This window comes from Natrix helvetica (genome assembly GCF_964273705.1).
Source record: "Natrix helvetica genome assembly, chromosome: 4".
In the NCBI taxonomy this organism is placed as follows: Eukaryota; Metazoa; Chordata; class Lepidosauria; order Squamata; family Natricidae; genus Natrix; species Natrix helvetica.
The window spans coordinates 93,729,763-93,750,466 of NC_138550.1; the positions used below are offsets into that span (position 1 = coordinate 93,729,763).

The window sequence follows — 20,704 nt, forward strand, 5'->3', positions numbered from 1 at the left end:
TGGCTTTGAACCTTTACAGTTCCATAAAGTTCCAGTTATAAGAATTCTAGTCTTCTCCAAAGGACAGCAATATAGAAGACAATAGCAAATCACTTCTTCAAAAAAAATTGTAAATGGATGTGTCCATTAAATCACTAATTTTAGAAAATTTTAGCTTAAAAAAAATCTGATAAAAAGGAACATGACTCAAAACCCAATCCAATGTTCAGCAAGCCTCATCGTCTTATACACGTTTAGCATTTCCATAAACTGTATATATAATTTTATTTCTGACTAATAGCAATAATATACTTATTTGTGTTTTCTCATGCTAAATTATTTTCCTAATTTCACTTCAGATGCAGACAATGAGTTGGACTGGGCTATTTCTAAGTATCTCAAACTCAATGACTGAGTCATTTCTGGAGCAAGTTCTCCAAACTGAATGCCAAATCAGATTGGAGAAGTTGCCCCCGTCAAAAACCATGGTAAATTTTTATTGACAAAAAAAAAAAAAGGAATTGGAAAACAAATTATGTGTCTTTCCAAAAGTGCCCGATATCTACAGAATGTATCAACCTGAAGAAGGAAAGGTTGTCTATTTCAAAGATGTAAAAAAATGGGGCTGGAGGAGAGTTGTCATAGTTTTGTTTAGAGGATGAAAAACTAATGTCTTAAAACTAGTGCACTAATGCACTTCCCAAAGTAGGCTTTGTCCCATCTGATTTGGAATGTACATGCCACACAAAGCCTGCTGTGACCCTCAAACCAACAGAAGTTGCACCCTCTGTAACATTGAATAATCTTATTTCATTGCCGTCCCATTAGAAGAATGATTCAAGTGTTGAAGAAAAGCTTACACTCTTTCTGATTCGCTAGGTTACTCCTGTCACCAAGAAGAAATTATGTTCCTGCATCAAGCAGCAAGAACAATTCAGATATAGAATTGTGAAACAGAAAATATTACAATAATTTAACACAATGGGAGAACACAGTACTTCAGTACACTATTAGAGGGACTACAACAGGGTTGTCAAACTCGATTTCATTGAGGGCCATATCAGGTTTTTGTTTGACGTCGGGGGCGGGCGGTGTGTGTGTGGCTAGGATGGGCATGCCAGCTTGACGTCACTCATGTTGGGGGCACCAATGGTGGTCCGACAGCTCTGCCAGTAAAAACAGGCTCCCAAGCTCTGTTTTTAGTTGCAATGGCATCCTGCAACACTCTGCCAGCGAAAACGGAGCTTGGGAACTTCATTTTTGCTGCAGAGGGACCATCGGCCAGTCCTTCTCTGTTTCCAGGGTAGCCCCGTGGGCCAGATCTAAGCACCCTGTAGGCTGGACTACAAGAAAACACAACATTGCTTGCTATAAAGAAAGCAACAGAAAGATTTTTATATATGAACCTGTTGCAGAAATATGACATTATTCTTTTTTTCCATTTTATCTACTTATCGGTTAAACTTCACAACTCCTGTAACAAGTGGGTGGTAGGCCATGTCTTCACCCAAAAGAAACAAGAGGTAATAACTCATCCAGGAGTGCATTCAGCCTTCAGTAGTCTATTGGGTATAGTGTCTTCTGACTTGACGAAGATAATTCTGTCTGGAATATATCATACCTATCTACAGTATGTGTTATCTGCTTCTCAGGAGAACATTTTATAGTGAATACATGTTTTACTGGACTAACTAGGAGAGAGGTATCTATTATTCATGAAGCTATGTTTATGATGCCATTATGCAAATAATACAAATAACATCACTTTCTCCAATTTGCATCTTTTGCATCTATTGCTTTATGATGTGTGCATAACACTGGTTCATTCAATGAGAAGTTTGTTGTACTGAGGTCTGGTAGATCAAGATTTTATTTTACTTTGTTTAATAATTTTGTTTCACTTGCCTATCACTGTTCTTTGTATCACAATACGAAAAGGATGCTGAGGAACTGAGGAAAGAGAAGAGCAACAAAGATTTAATTGAATTGGATTGACTTGTAACCAGTGTAATTTGAACTCAGTAATCTATGATAGTGAGCTTCAATGTTTAACTAAAATAGTAGCAGCCCCAAATGACTAGTAACACATAATAGTCAAAACAGGTATTTCCGAATAACAAATCACCTGGCACTGCTCCACATTTGAATCTACTGGCTGTTTGATACACAAACATATATTACCTATCCTCAAAACTTTCCAATAATGGAAAGTATTCCAACCAATAATGTTGCGGGTGGTGTGGGTTTGGATAATGAATTTGTTTAAGAAAATTAAGTTGGCTGAATTATTTAACTTGTCCCACCAGCCTTAATGGATGAAATACTGAACTAGCTTAAATGGGAAATATAACCACTACTCAGTGGTGGGTTCCGAGTGGTGCAATCTGGTATGGCCGTACTGGGAGTAGCCGGGAGAAGCGGCCACTGTACCGGTACGGTGGCTCGTTTGACCCACTTGCCTGCATTCTATGGGCGTTTAATACCGCGACTGACCCATTGTGCATGCACGCATAGCATGTGGCACCTGCACGACCTCCGCTGGGCAAGTGGGTGTCGCAGGGCAGTGGTGTGCTCTTCTAGGACGCCTGGCCCCATGTGCAGCATACTGGCTGCGCCGGTGTCCGGAACCCACCACTGCCACTACTCATAGATTGTCCCTGTTAATATGTTTAATTTTAGCTTGTTACTTGTGGAAATATACAAGTCAAGAAAATTAAGAAATTCTTTAGTATAGTATTGTATTTATAATGTCCCTAGTTCAATATATTATGTCTAGAAAAATGTGAAATCTTGAGGAGCTATTTATATTCAAGTAATGAGTTTGAATGAAGCTAGAATCTAGGAGGCCATGAGTTCTAGTTCCACCTTAGATATAAGGCATCTGGGGTATTTTGGGCTAGTCACTTTCTGTCAGCTCTAGTAAGGAGGCAATGGCAAAACTCTTTTGATAAACCTTTGCCAAGAAAATTGCGGAAACTTTTCCAATAAGTCTTCAAATATCAGATATAATTAGGAAAAAAATGAAGTAATAATTTTGACACAGTCTAAGAAGCATTATTCTATATTCCTAGAAAAAATGATTTATTTAGCATACCTCCAAATGAGTATGATTACACTAAAAATAGAATGGATCTATAATGTTAATCACAGTATTATTTCAACAACGCTGCTAAAACAGTGCTCATTTGGAAGGAAAAATGAATTTGCGGGGCATTTAGAAAGAAATTGTTCAAGCAATGCCATTTTCAAAAACCATTTTTTAGATTATTAATGAAGTCAAAAAATCAGAGCACGGCAAAATGCCTAACAACTCATCATCAGAATTTGCATGTGCCAAATATTCATAGATGATATTCAGCTTCTGAAAAAAAGACTTATAATGCTGCATATCTCAGTCTATCATTTTGCTAGACACAGAATGAAAAACATGGTGCCAAAACGGCTCTGAAAAACAGTATCTGTGTTGCCAAAAAGCTGAATTCCTTCTCATAGCTAAGGTATTTATTACTGTTTGGTCACAGTCCCGCAGAACCAGCATTTGCGGCATGAAGATTATAAATGATGCATAAACCCTATTTTCCAGTTGGTGTGAGAAAGGAAAGAGATGTATAATAGACCACAAACATCAAAAGAAGGAGTTTATCACTCAAGTTGAATAACTGATTGGTCATTTAGGAATTAAATTCTTGGTCAGGAAATGAAATCTTATGGCTGCTCAAGGCTCCATACATAATAACCAAGCCCCTCTGCCGTTTGGTATGATTGAATTATTTATCTGAGTACAACTGTTTCTTGAATAATAGCTTACAACAAGCTGAGAGTGACTGGCCCTATCTCTTTCTCTAATAAGAAATATTCATTGTGTTGTCAAATAAGGCAATTTAATTTTACTATTAATAAGGTCCTTTCCAACCATTTGCAGCAGCACAAGCTCCCATATCTTTCTTTATTCTTCCCAAGAAATATTTTTTCCCCAAACATGATTCTCTTTTTCTACGAGCTAGTAATACACCATCACTGTTTATGCAAACACTTGCAAAGTTATGTTTTTATTTACTCCATTCTTATGTGGATGGAAATTATGACTTACAAGTCTAACATTTAAATTCCGAAGATTTCATTCAACCCACTAAAAAGTTCCCATCGTATTTAATAAAGTGAGAATTACTAGCTGAATGAGAAAGGTGCAATTACAGAATCCCAGTAAGGCTTTAAACTCCACAGACTTCATCTTTGAAACAACAAAGACACCTCTATTTGCTGTCATGATTAAAAATGCATTCAACTGAATCGTAGGGTGGCTGAACTTCAGGTCCAGAGAGAGACTAAGATAAAAACGTTGAAACACGGTGGGCCAATGCACGATGTCTCTGTATATGCATTTTATTATCAAGCTAAAATCGAACATGGGGGGGGGGGAAGAGAGGAGAGGGGAAATGGGCGATGCATGCAGCTGCAATTTCTTATGGTACTCTCTGACCATTGACATTTAGGAGCCTAGAACTGCGTCATGACTAGAAAGCACAACAGAGAGTTGGAAAGCACATTAGGCAGTCAGTCAACTGGAACAAAAGAGAACTGCAATTTAGCAACAGCAGAATAAAAGCATGTAAAAACAAGCCAAATATAAAGTCAGCAGGGTAAGCATATGACTCTAACAGCACTTTTTCAACAGAGTTTTGCACTCCCACTCCCTTTTACAAACACACACAAACACATACAAATCACAATGCCTTGTGATTATAAAACTGCAGAATTGTTAAAGCCTAATTCTTTCTGATTACAAAAAGTTCCTAAGTTTATTCTACCTGGTATTCTCAGGTAGGACTAAAATTTCCAGTCTTAATCACTGCCAGAGTTGACACAGCTAGACTAGATAAGCCAACAGTCTGATTTAGCACAAGGCAAGAATCAGAAGCAACCAAAATTTATTCATCCAGGACTTAACCGGATAAATTACAGAGACTTGTGTGTGATATTAAAATTCGATGTATTAACATTGGAATATAAAGAACAAAACATTTATATTCTTCATGAGCAGGACCCTGAAGTTCTTCTCACAGAGATTAAAATTTTTCACAGATTTTTCACGGAGTCCTAGGGCAGAAAAGGAGATTTGCCTCTTGTATCTTTCACTCTCTGTAGATTTCCAGAATCTGTTCTCTTCATCCTAACATCAATACCACTCAACATTCTATATGCCATGGATATTGAATGCCTATGGAAAGGAGACTGCCAAATACTTGCAATTTTGTGTTAAGTGGAATTTTCATAGAAAATTTCATAGAAGCTTGGAATTGAGAAAAAAGGAAAAAACAGGGGGGAAAACCCTAGTTCTTTAAAGGACATGAACCAAGAATAGCAGATTGGGAGAGATTCCTGTAGGAAATCAAAACCCAAAGATCCTGGATGACACAAGATCCTTCAATAAACACTTCTTCTACCTGAACACATATTAGTCACTAGAACTGAATTATTAGAACACAGGGGACGTTTGGTCTCTTTGCTTTTGCATATATTTTTTAAAAGTTGTAAGTAGCCTTTTATCTTAAAACTTCAGAGTACTACAGCCAACTGTTTTATAACTTTAGAAGAGTTCTTTAGAAGCATACAAGAGTTAATTCTAACAGTAGAAAAGCAGAAGTTTATTCAAATATTATATCCACTGTTTATGGGCTAAAGGACCAATTGATACCAAGGACATGGAATGGTTTCTACCATATTGAATGTTTAACTGCTGGAAAACTTCATTTCAGCCTATAATTTTGCAAATCAGTTTACGGGTTCTTACTTGTACTATCATATGATACACTGGGAAAATGTTGTAATGTCTACTCAATTCAAATTCACCATGAAAACCCAGTTTTTTCATATAATGAATATGTGTATTTATGGTAAGATCATAAACAAATGGCTGATATGTGGCAAATAATGAAAGAATTGGGACAGAATGGTAAAGTAAAGGATAGAAATTGGAGGAAAAGGACATGGATGGAAAGAAGCTAAAACAACTATAGGAAAATGTTTTATGAAAAAGTATTAGAAGTGATCTTAATCTTCAAGCAAAATATTATATATATATATATATATATATATATATATATATATATATATATATATATATATATATATATATATATATATATATATGCTGATAAATAAATAAAGGGAGACTAGTATAGATCTATTTCAAGCTATTTAGCTCTCATCAGCTAGCCATACCCTTACTGGGAATTGAACCTGGGCTGTATTACATATTAGGCAGTTGTATTAGCCACTAAGCCACAGGCTCTCCTCCTTTATCAGCTAAGCCAGGGAAATAGGTATGTATTGTTGGTTAGGCAGTGGTTGGTCAGGTCCAGGATGTGTTTAGGGGGGTTGTGTTTGTTTCTGATTAGGGCTAATTCAGTTCTTTTCAGGGTTCTTTCGATGGCTGAGGTTTTTGAATGGAATTTTAGTTGGAAGCATGTGGGGATCAGGCTTTTATCTCGGCAGTTGTGTAGGAATGTGAGGTCACATAAAATGGTGGCTCTTCAGACTTCAAGTTTCTCATAGGATCTGGTGAACAGGAAAGTTTCCTCCCCGTAGAGGTAAGATATTTGTTTTCGCTCACCTCTACAGAATCTTGCCAAATTCCTCGCCAAACAACTCCAACCCTACGCAGAATCCATCACCTCACACGTACAAAACTCACTCCACTTCATAGAAACAATAAAGAAACAAAACCTACAACCCAGCGACCTACTCGTGAGTTTCGATGTCATATCCCTCTTCACCCAAGTGCCTATAAAAGAAGCCTTTACAGCTATCCAGAACAAACACAATCCGCCTAAACACATCCTGGACCTGACCAACCACTGCCTAACCAACACGTACTTCATCCATAATGGACAAAGATACAAACAGATAGAAGGAGCACCCATGGGATCATCCCTCTCACCCGTCATCGCAAACTTATAGATGGAACATTTTGAAACCAACGCCTTAGATAAATCTGAACACAAACCCAAATTCTGGCTTAGATATGTTGATGACACTTTCATGATTTGGCCACACGGGAAAGAAAAACTGGACAACTTCCTCACACATCTCAACAGCCTACATGCCAAAATACAATTCACCATGGAAATAGAAGCAAACAAACAACTTCCCTTTCTGGATGTCTTAATCTACAAAAAACCCAATGGCTCCCTAGGACACACTATCTACCAGAAAAAAACACACCAACCGCTACTTAAACGCACAATCCCATCACCACCCTGCACAGATCAACTCTGTAGCCAAGACCCTCATCTCCAGAACCAAACGCCTAGCCGACAAAGACCACCTGAAAACTGAATTACCCACTCTCACAAACGTATTAATCTCCAACGGGTCCCAAAGAAAAACAATTACCAACCTAATCCAAAGGGAGACTCCCCCCCAAAACCAAGACACAGAACAGGACAACGGCATCGCCCTCATCCCTTACATCAAAGGCACCACAGATAAAATCAGCAAAATTCTCCACAAACACAATATCAAGACAGCCTTCAACACTGACCATAAAATAGCCATCATCTTAAGAAATCCCAAAGACAAAATCTAGCTAGAAAAGCAAGGAGTCTACGAAATACCATGCAAAATCTGCCCTGCAACATACATAGGACAAACAAACAGAAGAATAAATGCACCCATCGCAGAACACAAGAACGCAGTAAAAGAAAAAACTTCCTCCCTTTTCCAGCACTTTAAAGCTACAGGACATGAAATTAATTTTGAAGGAACCAGGTTAATCTCCAAAACAGAACACTTCAACAAGAGAATAATTATGGAATAATTATGGAAGAGAAACACCCCCACAACATGAATAAACGTGATGATACCTCCCGCTTACCAGACATCTGGAAACCAGCCCTAGTCAACAAGCGAGCCCCACCCACCACCCAGGCCGTTACAACACGAAACAACAATAGACACACAGCCAGCTCCAATCAGCACCAATCTACCAATCATGATACAACCACACAACCTATCATTCCACTTACTGAAATAAAGCCAGCACTCCACACCCACCCACCAAGATTTATAGAAAGACAGAAGCTCCAATCACACTTTAAGCCCCAAACCCAGCCTGAAGATGGCGAGTGAGACCTCGCTGAAACATTGCCAAGACAATCTCAATCTTACACGGGAAAAGACCCTAATACAGCAAGACCAACACACACACACACACACACACATTAATAGACAAAAGGAGAGTTGCAAAGTATCAAAAAAAACTAAGAAAACCTAAGATTAAAAAAGGCTGAAAAATATAGAACAATTTTGATAAAATTGTTTTTGAAGTGGGTGAAAAGCAGTAGACTTTACACTAGCAAACTATACAAGAGTGAACACATTTAAAAACAAAAGTGGCAGAAGTATTTGGGAAGAAAATAAAATGACTGAATGTTGAAAGAAATATTTTATAGGTTTGAATGGACATGAAAGACATAATCAAACAAATAATAATAATGAAAAGGAAGCCATAAATGTGGCGAGACTGTTGAAGAACGATAAGAATGAAGAATAGATAGTAAAGAAAATAAACATGACCTAATTATCGAAATGTTAAAATGTGACTGCAGTTTACTTATGGAGTGGTTATGCAACTATCTTCCTCATGTTTCAAAGAATGTTGTTATTGGTCCCAAATACAAAAAGAAAAGAAACTTGTGTGAATGCAAAAATAATAGGAGTTGAATTATGGAACATGGTTGTGTTATTATTGAGCTGAAGGATGATTGGTGAATGGGGTAAGAACAGTATTCTTGTGAATAAATTGTATGCATACCATCAGCGCAATAATGAGCTAGAAGTAAAACAATTTAAACAATTAAATAAGGTCATATTCTGCTTCTATAATTCTTCGCTGGATATTGAACATAAAACTAAACAAAGTTTTTTTAAAAGTCATTAGAAATGTATTAATTGGGGATATTTTAAAAATAGAAGACTACATACGAATTAGTCAAGGTACATGATAGAAGTAAGAATTGATTGCAAGGAGAGAAAAGTATAGACAGCTGTAGTGAATAATGTTGCAAGTAAACTAGGTTTAGATTTCCTTTCCTTGTACTTTATCTTCTGCCTTTAATTTATTTTGCTTACTACAACATACACTTTTTCTTCACTTTGCATAATGCTGCTTACTTTGAAAGGGAATAGCATTTTGGTATATATATGTGTGCATATACATAAACATTACTTTATCAACAGAGTCAAACATTGTGAACTACAGTTTAAAGTTCTAAATATAGAAACAAGTGAATATTTCAAAATCTTTACTTGTTTTAAAGGTACTCCCCATCCTCTGTTAAACCATACAAGACCCAACAAGTTATGTAATGGATTCAGAAGGATCTAGGGAAAGACGTACAGACACAATCTGTTTCCAATAATTAGAGATTACAATCACAAATTAACCAATTAACTTCTGGTATCTGGGCACCCCCAGGTGTATGTGAAGAGAGAAAGAGGTAAATATATAAAATGTATGTATTTGGCCAAACTGACTATCAATGAGGAATCACTAATAATGTATAACTTTCACAGCTCAAAAAGAGTTTTTATTTGTTGAGTCTATACATAGGATCAACTGCAGAAGGAAACCAGCTGAAAGACATGCTAGTTTAAATACCGTATTTTTCAGAGTATAAAACGCACCTTTTTCCCTCAAAAAAGAGGGTGAAAATCTGGGTGCGGCTTATACACTGAATACAGAATTTTTGGCCTCCTGAAACCCCACCCCCTTCATCAAAATGGCCGTGCATAGCCTTTAGGAGGCTTCCAGAGTGCTCCTGGGGGCTGGGGAGGGCAGAAATGAGCGAAACACGGGGCATTTTTTGCTCCCCCAGACCCCAGAAGCACTCTATAAGCCTCCTAAAGGCTATGCATGCACTTTTTTTGATGAAAAACAGGTCCATTTTCACAAAAAACGGGCCGTTTTTGGGAGGTCTGCAGAGTGCAAAAACCTTCGTTCAGCATCACAGAATGTTTTTAATAAAGCTCTCACTAAAATCTCCTAAGCGTACAGCACCTAAAACAAAAATAGAATGTAGAATGCAATGCTACCACTGCTCTATTTTTTCCATTATTTCTATTTTTTTATTTCTATCTCTCCCCCCACCCCACCCCGCCCTGAGTAATTAATGACCATGTTGTGGAAAGTCAGTTAATTTTTTTTCTACAGGGAGTTTTTTTTGACCTGTATTCCTTTTGAAATTTTTCTCTTCTTTGTACATTTTGTACTTCAGCAAGATTCAGAATTCCTCAGACTTCCCTCAACCCTGCACCCTTTAAGACATGTGGACTTCAACTCCTCTGTTGGCTGGAGAATTCTGGGAATTGAAGTCCCAGAGTTGAGACACACTGCTCTGGGGCATAGATTATATTACTCTGGTTACATCAGGAACAGTTCACTGAAAACTGATTATCACTATTATATATTTGTATATACAAATGCAAGAAACTGTTGAAGTGTGAAATGCTTCTTGGTTGAGATTCTGGCATGTCCCCATCCCTGTTCCCTATCCCTTCTGAATTTCTCTTGTTTTATTTCAACAAACCATCAGAATTCTATGATGAAGAAGCACTTTTTTTTAGTTTTCTTTCCCTCCTCATAATGATAATAATGACAGCAATAGAGAATTTTTTTCCTAATGACTTCTTTAATTCTATAAGCCTTCAAATTCCTTGAACTCTGCCAATATCTCCCTCTTGTGTATAAGTGATGCATTTTGACTCCATACATTAAGGACATGCACATGGACTTTGAAAATAGCTGATATGGTAAACTCATAAGAAGAACCAATTAATACTGTTATTCAATAAATGTTTAATGAGCAATTAGTCCCCTGTACTCAGCACAGCCAGGAAGAGCACTCTAAGACTTTCCAAAATACAGCTCTAGTGTGTATTATTAGATGAACATCCTCCAGTTAAAACAACATTTAAAAGGCTATGTGATGGAAGCAAAAAACAAAGTTTCTCTGATGGGCTGCTAATGCCGAATCTAAAATGTAATCTTTTTGGCACATCTGAACCCTACCAAAAAAAGAGCCATATGCTAGGCTATAACCAAGCATTTCTAATATGCAATCTATCTAGTATCTCCACACTTGACTTCTCAAACGATGACTCTTCCAAGAAAAATATAAACTTGATGTTAATCACACTCCATATCTACCAAAGTCAAATTTCTAATGTATAAACGGCTGATCAGCTTTCATCACTTCTAGAAAAAGTAATTCTCTTGAAGAGGGAGTGGGCAAAAGGGGGAAATCACAGACACTACCAATTAACATCAAATGATACAATTGGAAAACATTTATTTTTCCCTATGCAGGAAAACCTACTTATTAGCAGCTTTGAAGCAAGACAGTTAATACTCAGTTTCTACTGCTACTAATGGTTTTTTGCAAAATTAATACTGTGGTATTTTAAATTGGCATGTAAATAATTTGTGCTCTCTTGTACCACCCAGAAAGCAAGTCATGTGTTTTTGTTTCATCTGTTGGTAACAGCTAGTTTTGGGGTAGAAAAAAAAGCTGTTCTCTAGGAGAACAAGTATTTCCAAAGTTAAAGTTAAGATATGTCAGGTATATAAATTATGTTAATTTAATTTAAAGGAATTCTGAAACACAACACATGCGTTAATTCAAAGTATTACCAGGGGTAAAATCCAGCAGGTTCCGACAGGTTCTGGAGAACCGGTAGCAGAAATTTTGAGTAGTTCGGAGAACTGGTAGCGGAAATTTTGAGTAGTTCAGAGAACCGGCAAATGTCACATCTGGCTGGCCCCAGAGTGGGGTGGGAATGGAGATTTTGCAGTATCCTTCCCCTGCCACGGTCACCACGTCATACCGTGCCCATCAAGCCACGCCCACAGAACTGGTAGTAAAAAAATAATTTAACCACTGAGTATTACCCTACCTTTAGTGATAGGGCCATCAGATGGATTGCAATGCATTTGATGACTAAGAGATAAATGTGTCAACCTGAAAATGGTATTTTAGCATAGGCTCTGTAATAGGGCTGTCAAAATGACGACATGTGTGACATGGCATCATTGCACAATTATTAGATAGACTGTCTAAGACCTAGGTAGTTAACACAGTCACTCCAAATGATTATTTCTTTCTGACAGATGGCGAAGAAAATGAAAGAGTTGGGGATACAATTAGAAGTGCACTGGTAAAGATTAAGGCCATATTTGACACACATGAATAAGCTCTTGTTGAAGCTTATGCCATAGCAGTAGAAGAAGCAAATGATTTATTTTTCTCTCAACCTACTGCTTCAGCACAATGTCATCCGCCAAGTGAACCATTTCTTGCATTCTGAACCTTCCATAGACTACAGGTGAATCTTCAGCAGTTCAATGTCAAATGTTTGTGCTATACTTTGAAAGTTACATTGCTCCTACTTTCTCAAATTTAAGTTTCCAAGCAAAAGATATATTTTGAAAGATACCTGATTGTGCAGTTTTAGTGATACAGAATTTTGCTGCTTTAGAATGTGGTGAAATTAGTTGGAGTGGCCAACTTGCTTGGATTTTCCCTATCTTGCTGTTAATGTGCTCCAGGGAAAAATTGGAGGTGAGAGCACCAGGTACTCGATCTTCAACTTCAAGAGAAAATGTGAAAAATAAATTTGAGATTAAGAAGCTTCTTGGATGAAAAGTGAAATTTCTTCAAAGAAAAAACAGAAAGCCCAGTTGCCTCTTGAAAAAGCATCTTTGGGACAACCATAACCTGGGTGACTGAGAATCCCCATAGACTTATAAAATAAATCTAACATACGTACAAGCAAATAAATGAAGTTCCCAAAGATTACTTGACTGTGTTAATGGATATTGTGGATGGTTCTTGAAGGAGACCATTCTTATTTTAATAAAAGAATATAGCTAAAGCTTATATTAAACTACTTTGCATAATAATTAGTTGCATTTTGCATTTTTCAGAAAGGTCTAATGGAAATAGTAACTGTCCAACTATGTGTTTCTTTCCAATTTAGAAAAAAAATATTTAAGAAAAAAGGATAGAATGCAGTGTTGCAAGCTAATTCTGCTGACTGCCAGGCATTTGATCTTGACCTGCTCAAAGTTCACTCAGCCTTCCATCCTTCTGAGGTCGGTAAAATGAGACCCCAGAGTGTTGGGGGCAAAATGCTGACTATGTAAACTACTTAGGGAGGGTTGTAAAGCACTGTGAAGCAGTATATGTCTAAGTGCTATTGCTATACTCTGTTGATTATGCTGGCCCTTTTGATGATATTCAGTACTGTTGATCTAGTCTCCTTCTAAGGCAGTCAGCTAGATCAGAACATTGGGGGATTGCTCTGCAGTTAGTTCACTATTTTCTGATACTGCTGAGGCACTGTAACTCATATTTGGCCCATTGGTTTCTGTGGTATGTTTTAAACTTCTACATGAAACCATTCTGAAAGGTAATCTGATGGTTTGTCTCATCACATGAGAATGACACCAGGCTCTATATATTTTCAACTCATGTCCAGGGGTATGGAAATCTTGAAGGAGTGACTAGAAAAAAAAATATAGCTTGGTTATTCATTAACAAATGACTATGAGATGTTAAACTGGTCGGAACATGGGTAAGAGAGTCTTCTGCAGTACAATCTACTACCAGAAGAATGATCTTTCAAGAGGGTTTTACATTGTCTTGTTCCTCTCCTTGTCTTTTGTTGAGCAATAAGGATATTTGGATTTGGTTTGGTATTTCTTAACTCTCGGTTTGCTTTTGTTATGTTCTTCCAAGTACTGTATGACTCTGTTTTTAGGTTCTGTATGTATGCAAGCTCTTGAAGGTGAAATATTATATCTAATATTTGCACTAGGATTTTCCAACTAAAAATACATAACATGCATCTGATTATGGGTAGCAAAGCTGCATGAAGGCATGTATCTACTTATTCTCTCCTACACAAGGTAGACAACATTAGCTATAGGATTAGGCTGCTAGTCCGGTCATGTTATATTTCTTGTATAAATAGAGATAATGCATACATTATTAACTCTAATATGAAAAAGATGCTATGTTGATTCAAACTGAAAACCCAGGGAATTTCAAAATGGACAGTTATTCTATGTATAACATGTGATGAGGATATGACTGATTTGAGTAATATAAAGGCTTCACTTACTAGACCCAACTGACACAATAAATATGTCTTGGGTATTTTTGTTCTCTATTGATTTATAACTTGTCTTCTAATTTCTTCAAACATCCCAATTTCTTTCATAAGAAGAGAAAAATGACATATACTCTTAACTCAACATTGCCATTTTTTTTAGCATTCCCTAAATTTTTTGATGAGGTAATGAGTGTTATAGTTGATTATAAAATCCAAGTAAATCATCTTTGTACCCCTTTTCTGCCTAGTTTCTAATTGTACTTTGATTCTAATATAATTCATTTTATCAAGCAGACTTTCTACTTGTGCACTGAATCTAACAACTAAAACCTATCAGTTTAATATGATCATCCAAGATGATAACATGTTATAGTTATGACAATATTTATCTGTACAAATATATTTAGTTTATATTGTAACAGGTGAGAAAAGGTACCATTATTTTCAAACAATTGTTCCTTCCTGAATCCACATACTTCTAAAGTAAATCAGATAGCACCTTATCTGACTAAAAAAAATATTATTAAGAAAAAGTAATATTAGATTCATATTTAGACACATAGACAAACACAGCTCTCTACCCACAACGTAGAATTCAAATATTCTAAAACCTATCACAATAAATAATCAAAGAACTAAATAAAGGAAATGCACCTGAATATTAGTCAAATAACATCATACTAAAAATAAATGAAAATGTTGTTATATTTTTGCTATCCCAGACATATTTCCAAATTTCTTTACTTGTAAAGCTGTTTTATAAAAGCTTAACTGCTTAAGTTGCTCTTATAAAGAACATTTGTTCACACACTTAATAAGGACTCCAAACTTAGAAAAAGTTCACAAACAGTTAAAGTATTGTGAAATATATTTTCCATAATTCCATATTTGTGGAAGTGAAAATCTGAAATCCATCACAAACATTAAAGTTTTACAATGCTATGACAATCCACTTTGGATAGGGTTTGGGGTTTTGTTTGCTTTTTTTCAGTCTAAGTCAAGGGTGTCAAACTGGTGGCCCGCGGGTTGGATGCATCATGTGCAGGCCACACCCACCCCAGCTCCGCAAAGGCAAAAATGAGTTTGACATCCGTGGTCTAATTTTTTTTTAATGTCTGCACATGCCATGATTAGCTACTGCATTGCTAACTTTTTTCTCGTCTGCTTGTGAACTCATTTACCAGCAACTTTCACAACAACCAGTGAATGACATCAGTGACTAAATGTTGATTAAAACAACATAGGGAGTACTCCCTCTGATCAGAGAGAGCACAGCTCAATACAGCCATCAGTTAACCAAAAGGAATTGCATGTCCATATTGCTGGAACACATTACTTTCTACATTGACCTTGATAGGACATTTAATGTTCATTCAAAGTAAGCAGGATGTGAAAAGAGGTGTACTTTCTAACCTGAAATGATCATGCTGGTAAAAGAAGATCAATATATGGTAAATTTCAATAACTACTCAATGTTAATAGGCTGTTGCATTTGGTCTGCAAGAATTGAACTGCTTGAAACCATTATACACAGATAAATACACCAATGACGTTCCCAAACAGAAAATACTAGTCATGCAAGCCACCCTTGATTCTACTGCAAATATGTCAGTGAAGTGAACCTGAACTAGTGAACCTGAACTATATTTTGAGAAACAAACACAGTCAAAGAACACAACCAGTCACGTACCCAGCCTCCATTGTCCTGGATCCAATTGTGCAGGTGCCTGTTCATGTACTCAGTCATCCATTCAGCAATACTGTCCACAAGAGGTGACATCTCCCGACTGACACTTTCCACACACAGCATGCCACCAAATTCAAAGAATGCCACAATCCTTCCCCAATTTACTCCATCTCGGAACAGCTCTTCCACAACAGCCATGAAATGACTTCTGGCAGTGACCGGAGTCAAGTGCAGTTGACCAGACATCTGGGTAAAATCCCTTTGATACCTTCGGGAAAACTCATCACCAGCTTGGCATAGTGTGGAATACACAACTTGGGGTACAGGATGTTCTTCAGTGGCAGCCAAGTTACTAACAGCAGCAGAAGGCAGAGGCACCAGTCCTCCAAGGGCAGGAAAGGTCCCAACAGCAGAAGAAGCATTTTCTCTGTCTCCACTGGCAACCCAGTCATATCCTTTCTGTGACAGCTTGTAATGGATGTACCTCAGCACTATCTCCCGGTTACTGTAATCTCTTATCCCAGGATGAGCCATCATTTACAACAGAGTGCTGGGAGGGGAATAAAAAGAAAGGCAAAATGTCCCCCTCCCCACCCAAAAATTAAAGCAGCCAGTAATAGCAAGTACCAGTGTTATATGGAATCCAGTTGCTTTGTTGTGTGTAGTTCCATTTGTGGAGGTGGGGTGAAGTCCTTAGATCTCAAATGTATTTCTGTCCTCCCAGTGTCTCTTCTTTCATATATGATAGGGGATGGAGACCAGATTTAAAATGAAGCCAATATTGTATTCCACATGTAATATTTATTACAAAATTAATGCTCAGGATCCTTCCTTCCTTTGGGTTGAAATACATCTAAAAAGAAAAAAGAAAATCAAATACCTGTTTTCAAAATCAGGTGCTTTCCCCCCTCCATTCTAGATGCTGATCTAGAATAGGGAAGAAGATGCTGTGCATACATTTCAATTCTCCTCCCGCCCCTTCAAAATGATTTACAGATTAGAGCAGTTTCCAATGCAAATTCATGTAAAGCACGTTTAACAAAATTCTTTATTTTTCCCATAAAGAAAAGTTAACACAAAGTAAATTCAGTGTAGAAAATACTTACTTGAATTAGAAATGTTCTCCCCTGTCCACTGTCGTTACAGGAAAAAAAGCAAACCAAAAAACTTCACAGGTTGCTTAAAATATTAAATACAAGGATTTTTTTAATGATGATTCCAAAAAAGGAAAAAAAAATAAAGAAGCAAAAGAGGCCTTCAGCTCCTGTTGAATTAGTTTGATTTCCAAAAATATTTCTTGGATTTCTGTTTGGATGACATTCCCAAAGATGTGCCAGAGCTCACAAATCCTGGTTCTGAAACTTCAGAAAAGGAGACCAAGCCAAAACAGAGGCAGCAGGGGGGGTAAAAATAAATTCTGAAAAGCATCAGAGAAACGCATTTTTCAGTTTAGGCTCTAGAATTAAGTAGGGTGCTCCAGTGCCATAGATTTTTTTCACCACCAACGTAGTTTCATGCAGACCACGGATCTTGAACCCAATACCCCTAAACCACCATCACCCATCATCATCATTCTCTCAAATTATACCACCCACGCCCCGTCCCTTCTTCCACTGCTTAACTCCAGGAGACAGACAGACAGACAGACAAACCCACATCCATAATTGGGAAGGAGCCAAATAAGTCTCAGGCAAAAAAAAAAAAGCAAAGAGAAGAGGTGCCTGAAATATTAATTGATCCTAATTATTCCCCCTCCCCCCCACCACCCTCCCTCCCCGGTGCCCTTGGTACCCCGGGCAGCCTCGTAAAGCTTCCTAGTCACGAGGCGCCTCCTCCTTCTCCAGCGTCGGCTCCAGATTGGATATGCTGCGTTCGGCGCGGAGGCTCCAGCTGCCGATGGGGAGGTCTCGGCGGCGGGGGAAGGCATAGTCAATGCGGCCGCACACGGGGGAGGGGGGGAGGAGACAGAGGAGGGGAGCTCCCAACGCTTCAGGCTCGGCAAATGGGGCAGCCTTTCTTCTAGCCCCACCTCGCTCTTCATTCAAGAAAAGGGGAGGGGAGGGGAAGGGAGAGGAAGACGCAGAGGGAGGGCGCCAACTCTCGCCTTTTTCGCCGCTGCAGCCCCGGACGAGGCTCGCCCGGTTGCGCGGCTGACCTGCCTTTTCTCGACCTTGGGATTGCGTACTTCTCCTCCAGGGCTTCAGGCCCCGTTGGCCCTCGCGGGGAGCTGGGGTGGAGTAGTCCACGACGGGGAAAGGTGGACCGGGTGTGTGTGGCGGGGGGGTGGGGGAGACAAGACGTTCCCCTGGGTTGCTTTTCATTCATGTTTATGGTTGGGATGGATCGACTTTGAAGCGGTCCTGGGATTGTTTTCAGGGCGAAAACGCCCCGGGAGAGGAAGGAGACATTATGTGCAAAAGCGCCTTTCGGAGTTGTAAGTTGGCCGGGCCATTCGCTGCGGCAGGTCAAGGACGCTTAGATCTCCAAAGAAGAAACTGAGGCCGAGAAAGAGGAGGAGGCGCAACTTGTCGGGGGCCACCCAGTAGCTTCCTATGGGAACTACAAAATGCAACCCATCTGCAGCTTCGCAAAAACGTTGGACTCTAAAGCGGGGTGGGGTGGGGGAATAATATAGTTGAGGGAGTGTGCTGTGTAACGTCCCAGCTGCCAAAAATATGCGCACCCAGTATTTTGGGTTTTTTTAGCCACTTAAGTTTAGGAAGTCCTTCCCCCCCCCCCCCTTAAACAGCGACGGTGACCCATCAGTGCAAATGTAGCTGGATCTGCAAAGCGGAGGGAGGGGGCGTCTCTGCCCTTCATAATTCCTAATCCATTTAAGCAGCCATCTCCACGCAGTAGAACCGATCCCCCTCCCCGCCTTCCCCTCTGTTGGGGTCTCCCAGCAAAAGTTGCCCCAAGAAAATCAGAGCGGGGGTGCGTAGAGGTCGCCATTCGTCCGGACACACGTATTCGGAGGGGGGGGAGGGGAGGAAATATTATTTGTATCAACAGGGTGCCACCTGCCGTCCAGCCTGAATGCCTTCCTCATGCTGCAATCTGTCCTTGAATCTCCTTGATCAGTTTATTCCCGCCTTTTCTTGAAGGGACGATGGAAAAGACTTGTGCATACTGTCAGGGTGTGGGTAAGAAGAGCTGTGCAGTCTTCACCTGGTGGAAGGCACCCATTCTGTTCTGGGTCTTGTCAAAAAATTGTGGCCTAGGGCATATTACATCCCGACTCTTAACAAAGCATTCGCCAGTAATAAAAATAACAAGGTTATTATTAATAAACCCCAGTTCTTATTGCTGCTCAGTTCTTCTGCCTCCCCCCTCCTGCCCTTCACATGGTTGAAAATACTCTTGGTGCACATCAGATAATTATCTGGAAATAACACTAAGATCTCTTATAATTTAGGCCAACAATGGCAAACATAGGATATGTGTTTAAAAAAAATGCCATGGCATTTTGGGTGATACACCAGTGCTCAACAACAACCAACTAGTCTTGAAGGTTTGACCCATTTTTGCACAATTTCGGGAGGCCGCACAGGAAAGAAGTGTTCTGCATTGCCTCTAGACCAGTGGCTCCCAATGTGGGGCCCACCCCTCACAGCGGGGCAATTTGACTTTTAATGGGGGCAATTTGAACCTTGGGAATGGCGAAAGGTGGCCTTTTTGAATGGCTGTTCTGGCATTAGTCTCTACTTCAGGCCCAGCCTCTGAGCTGCTGCAAAATGCTGATGTTCAAGGTGGGCTTCATGCGGATTGAGATAGAGAAGTGTTTTTCTTTTGTTGGGGGGGAAGGGTGTGTGGCCCACCAGCAGAGTCAAATTAGGCCTTTTCCAAATTTTGACACATGGAGCCCATAAGGTTTGCCCTTACTTAGGGTATGAAATGGTTCTCTGAACATCAATAGCTAGATGGAAAAAAGACCAGAAATCTGGTAATTATCCAAAACGAGGATAATTTGATAAAACAAATTAGGGACCAGAGTCAAATGCACATAAAAAGGTTTTGTATTGATAGAAATAGACTCAGAAACAGAATTAGTTAAAGATTGTATGATAAAATGGGCACAAAATTTTGAAGAACCAATAACGATGGAAACACGGGAAGAGATTTGGGTAAGAAATGTAAAATTTACACAAGCTCAGAATTTGAGACAGAATTTCTACAAGATGATGTACAGATGGCATTTAGATCCAAAAAGGCTAGCCTGTATGTACCCGAACCTACAATCTAAATGTTGGAGATGTGACTGTGCTGGTGCCACGTACTACCGTATTTGGTGGACTTGTAAAAAAGTTAAAGCATTTTGGGTGGGTTATTCAAAATATTTTGAAAAAGAGGATAAAGTTTACACCCCAGTTGTTTTTGTTAGGCATAGTTTCAGACTGTACTGTCATAGAGACTAATCTGATCTTGAACCTAACAACGGCAGCAAGATTGTTGGTGGCGCAATACTGGAAGAAGGAAGAGTTGCCCACTATCCAAGAATGGATGTTAAAAGTAGTAAACTTAGCAGAGATGGCCAAAATTTCAGCGTATCTGAAGGACCACTCAGATGAGAAGTACAAGCTGGACTGGAGAAGATGGATTGACTATATTCAAAACAAATACCGGACTAAAAAATTTCAGTTAGCTTATGAATGAAGGCATAAAGAACGTTACAATTTATTCAAAGTTAGTTTAATAAAGGGGGAGTTAAAGCACAAGAATAGTAACATGTTAAAATTAGTTAGCTTATGGTTGTTAAATGTTTATACCCTGTATTTTGCTCTGGGAGGTCGGGGGAAGGGAGGGTTGATAGAGGGAAGGGTAAGGGGGGTGATAATTGTAAAATTGTAAAATTTATTTTAAAAA

The 20,704-nt window shown here is 38.8% G+C and overlaps 1 protein-coding gene across 3 annotated transcripts in view; it reads right to left on the reverse strand.

Annotated features, from left to right (window-relative positions):
• The window catches only part of BCL2 (BCL2 apoptosis regulator), a 181,278-nt gene extending 163,491 nt beyond the window's left edge, over positions 1 to 17,787 (reverse strand). For all 3 annotated transcript variants that reach the window (XR_014175268.1, XR_014175269.1, XM_081951879.1), the window contains exons 1-3: positions 17,633 to 17,787; positions 16,948 to 17,258; positions 15,845 to 16,694 (exon numbers count right to left, since the gene is read on the reverse strand). Coding sequence is in view for 1 of the 3 variants with exons in the window: in XM_081951879.1 (XP_081808005.1) it covers positions 15,845 to 16,378 (534 nt within the window). In the remaining 2 variants the exon portion in view is untranslated. The remainder of the gene's footprint in view (positions 1 to 15,844; positions 16,695 to 16,947; positions 17,259 to 17,632) is intronic.
• Positions 17,788 to 20,704: the final 2,917 nt, after the last annotated feature.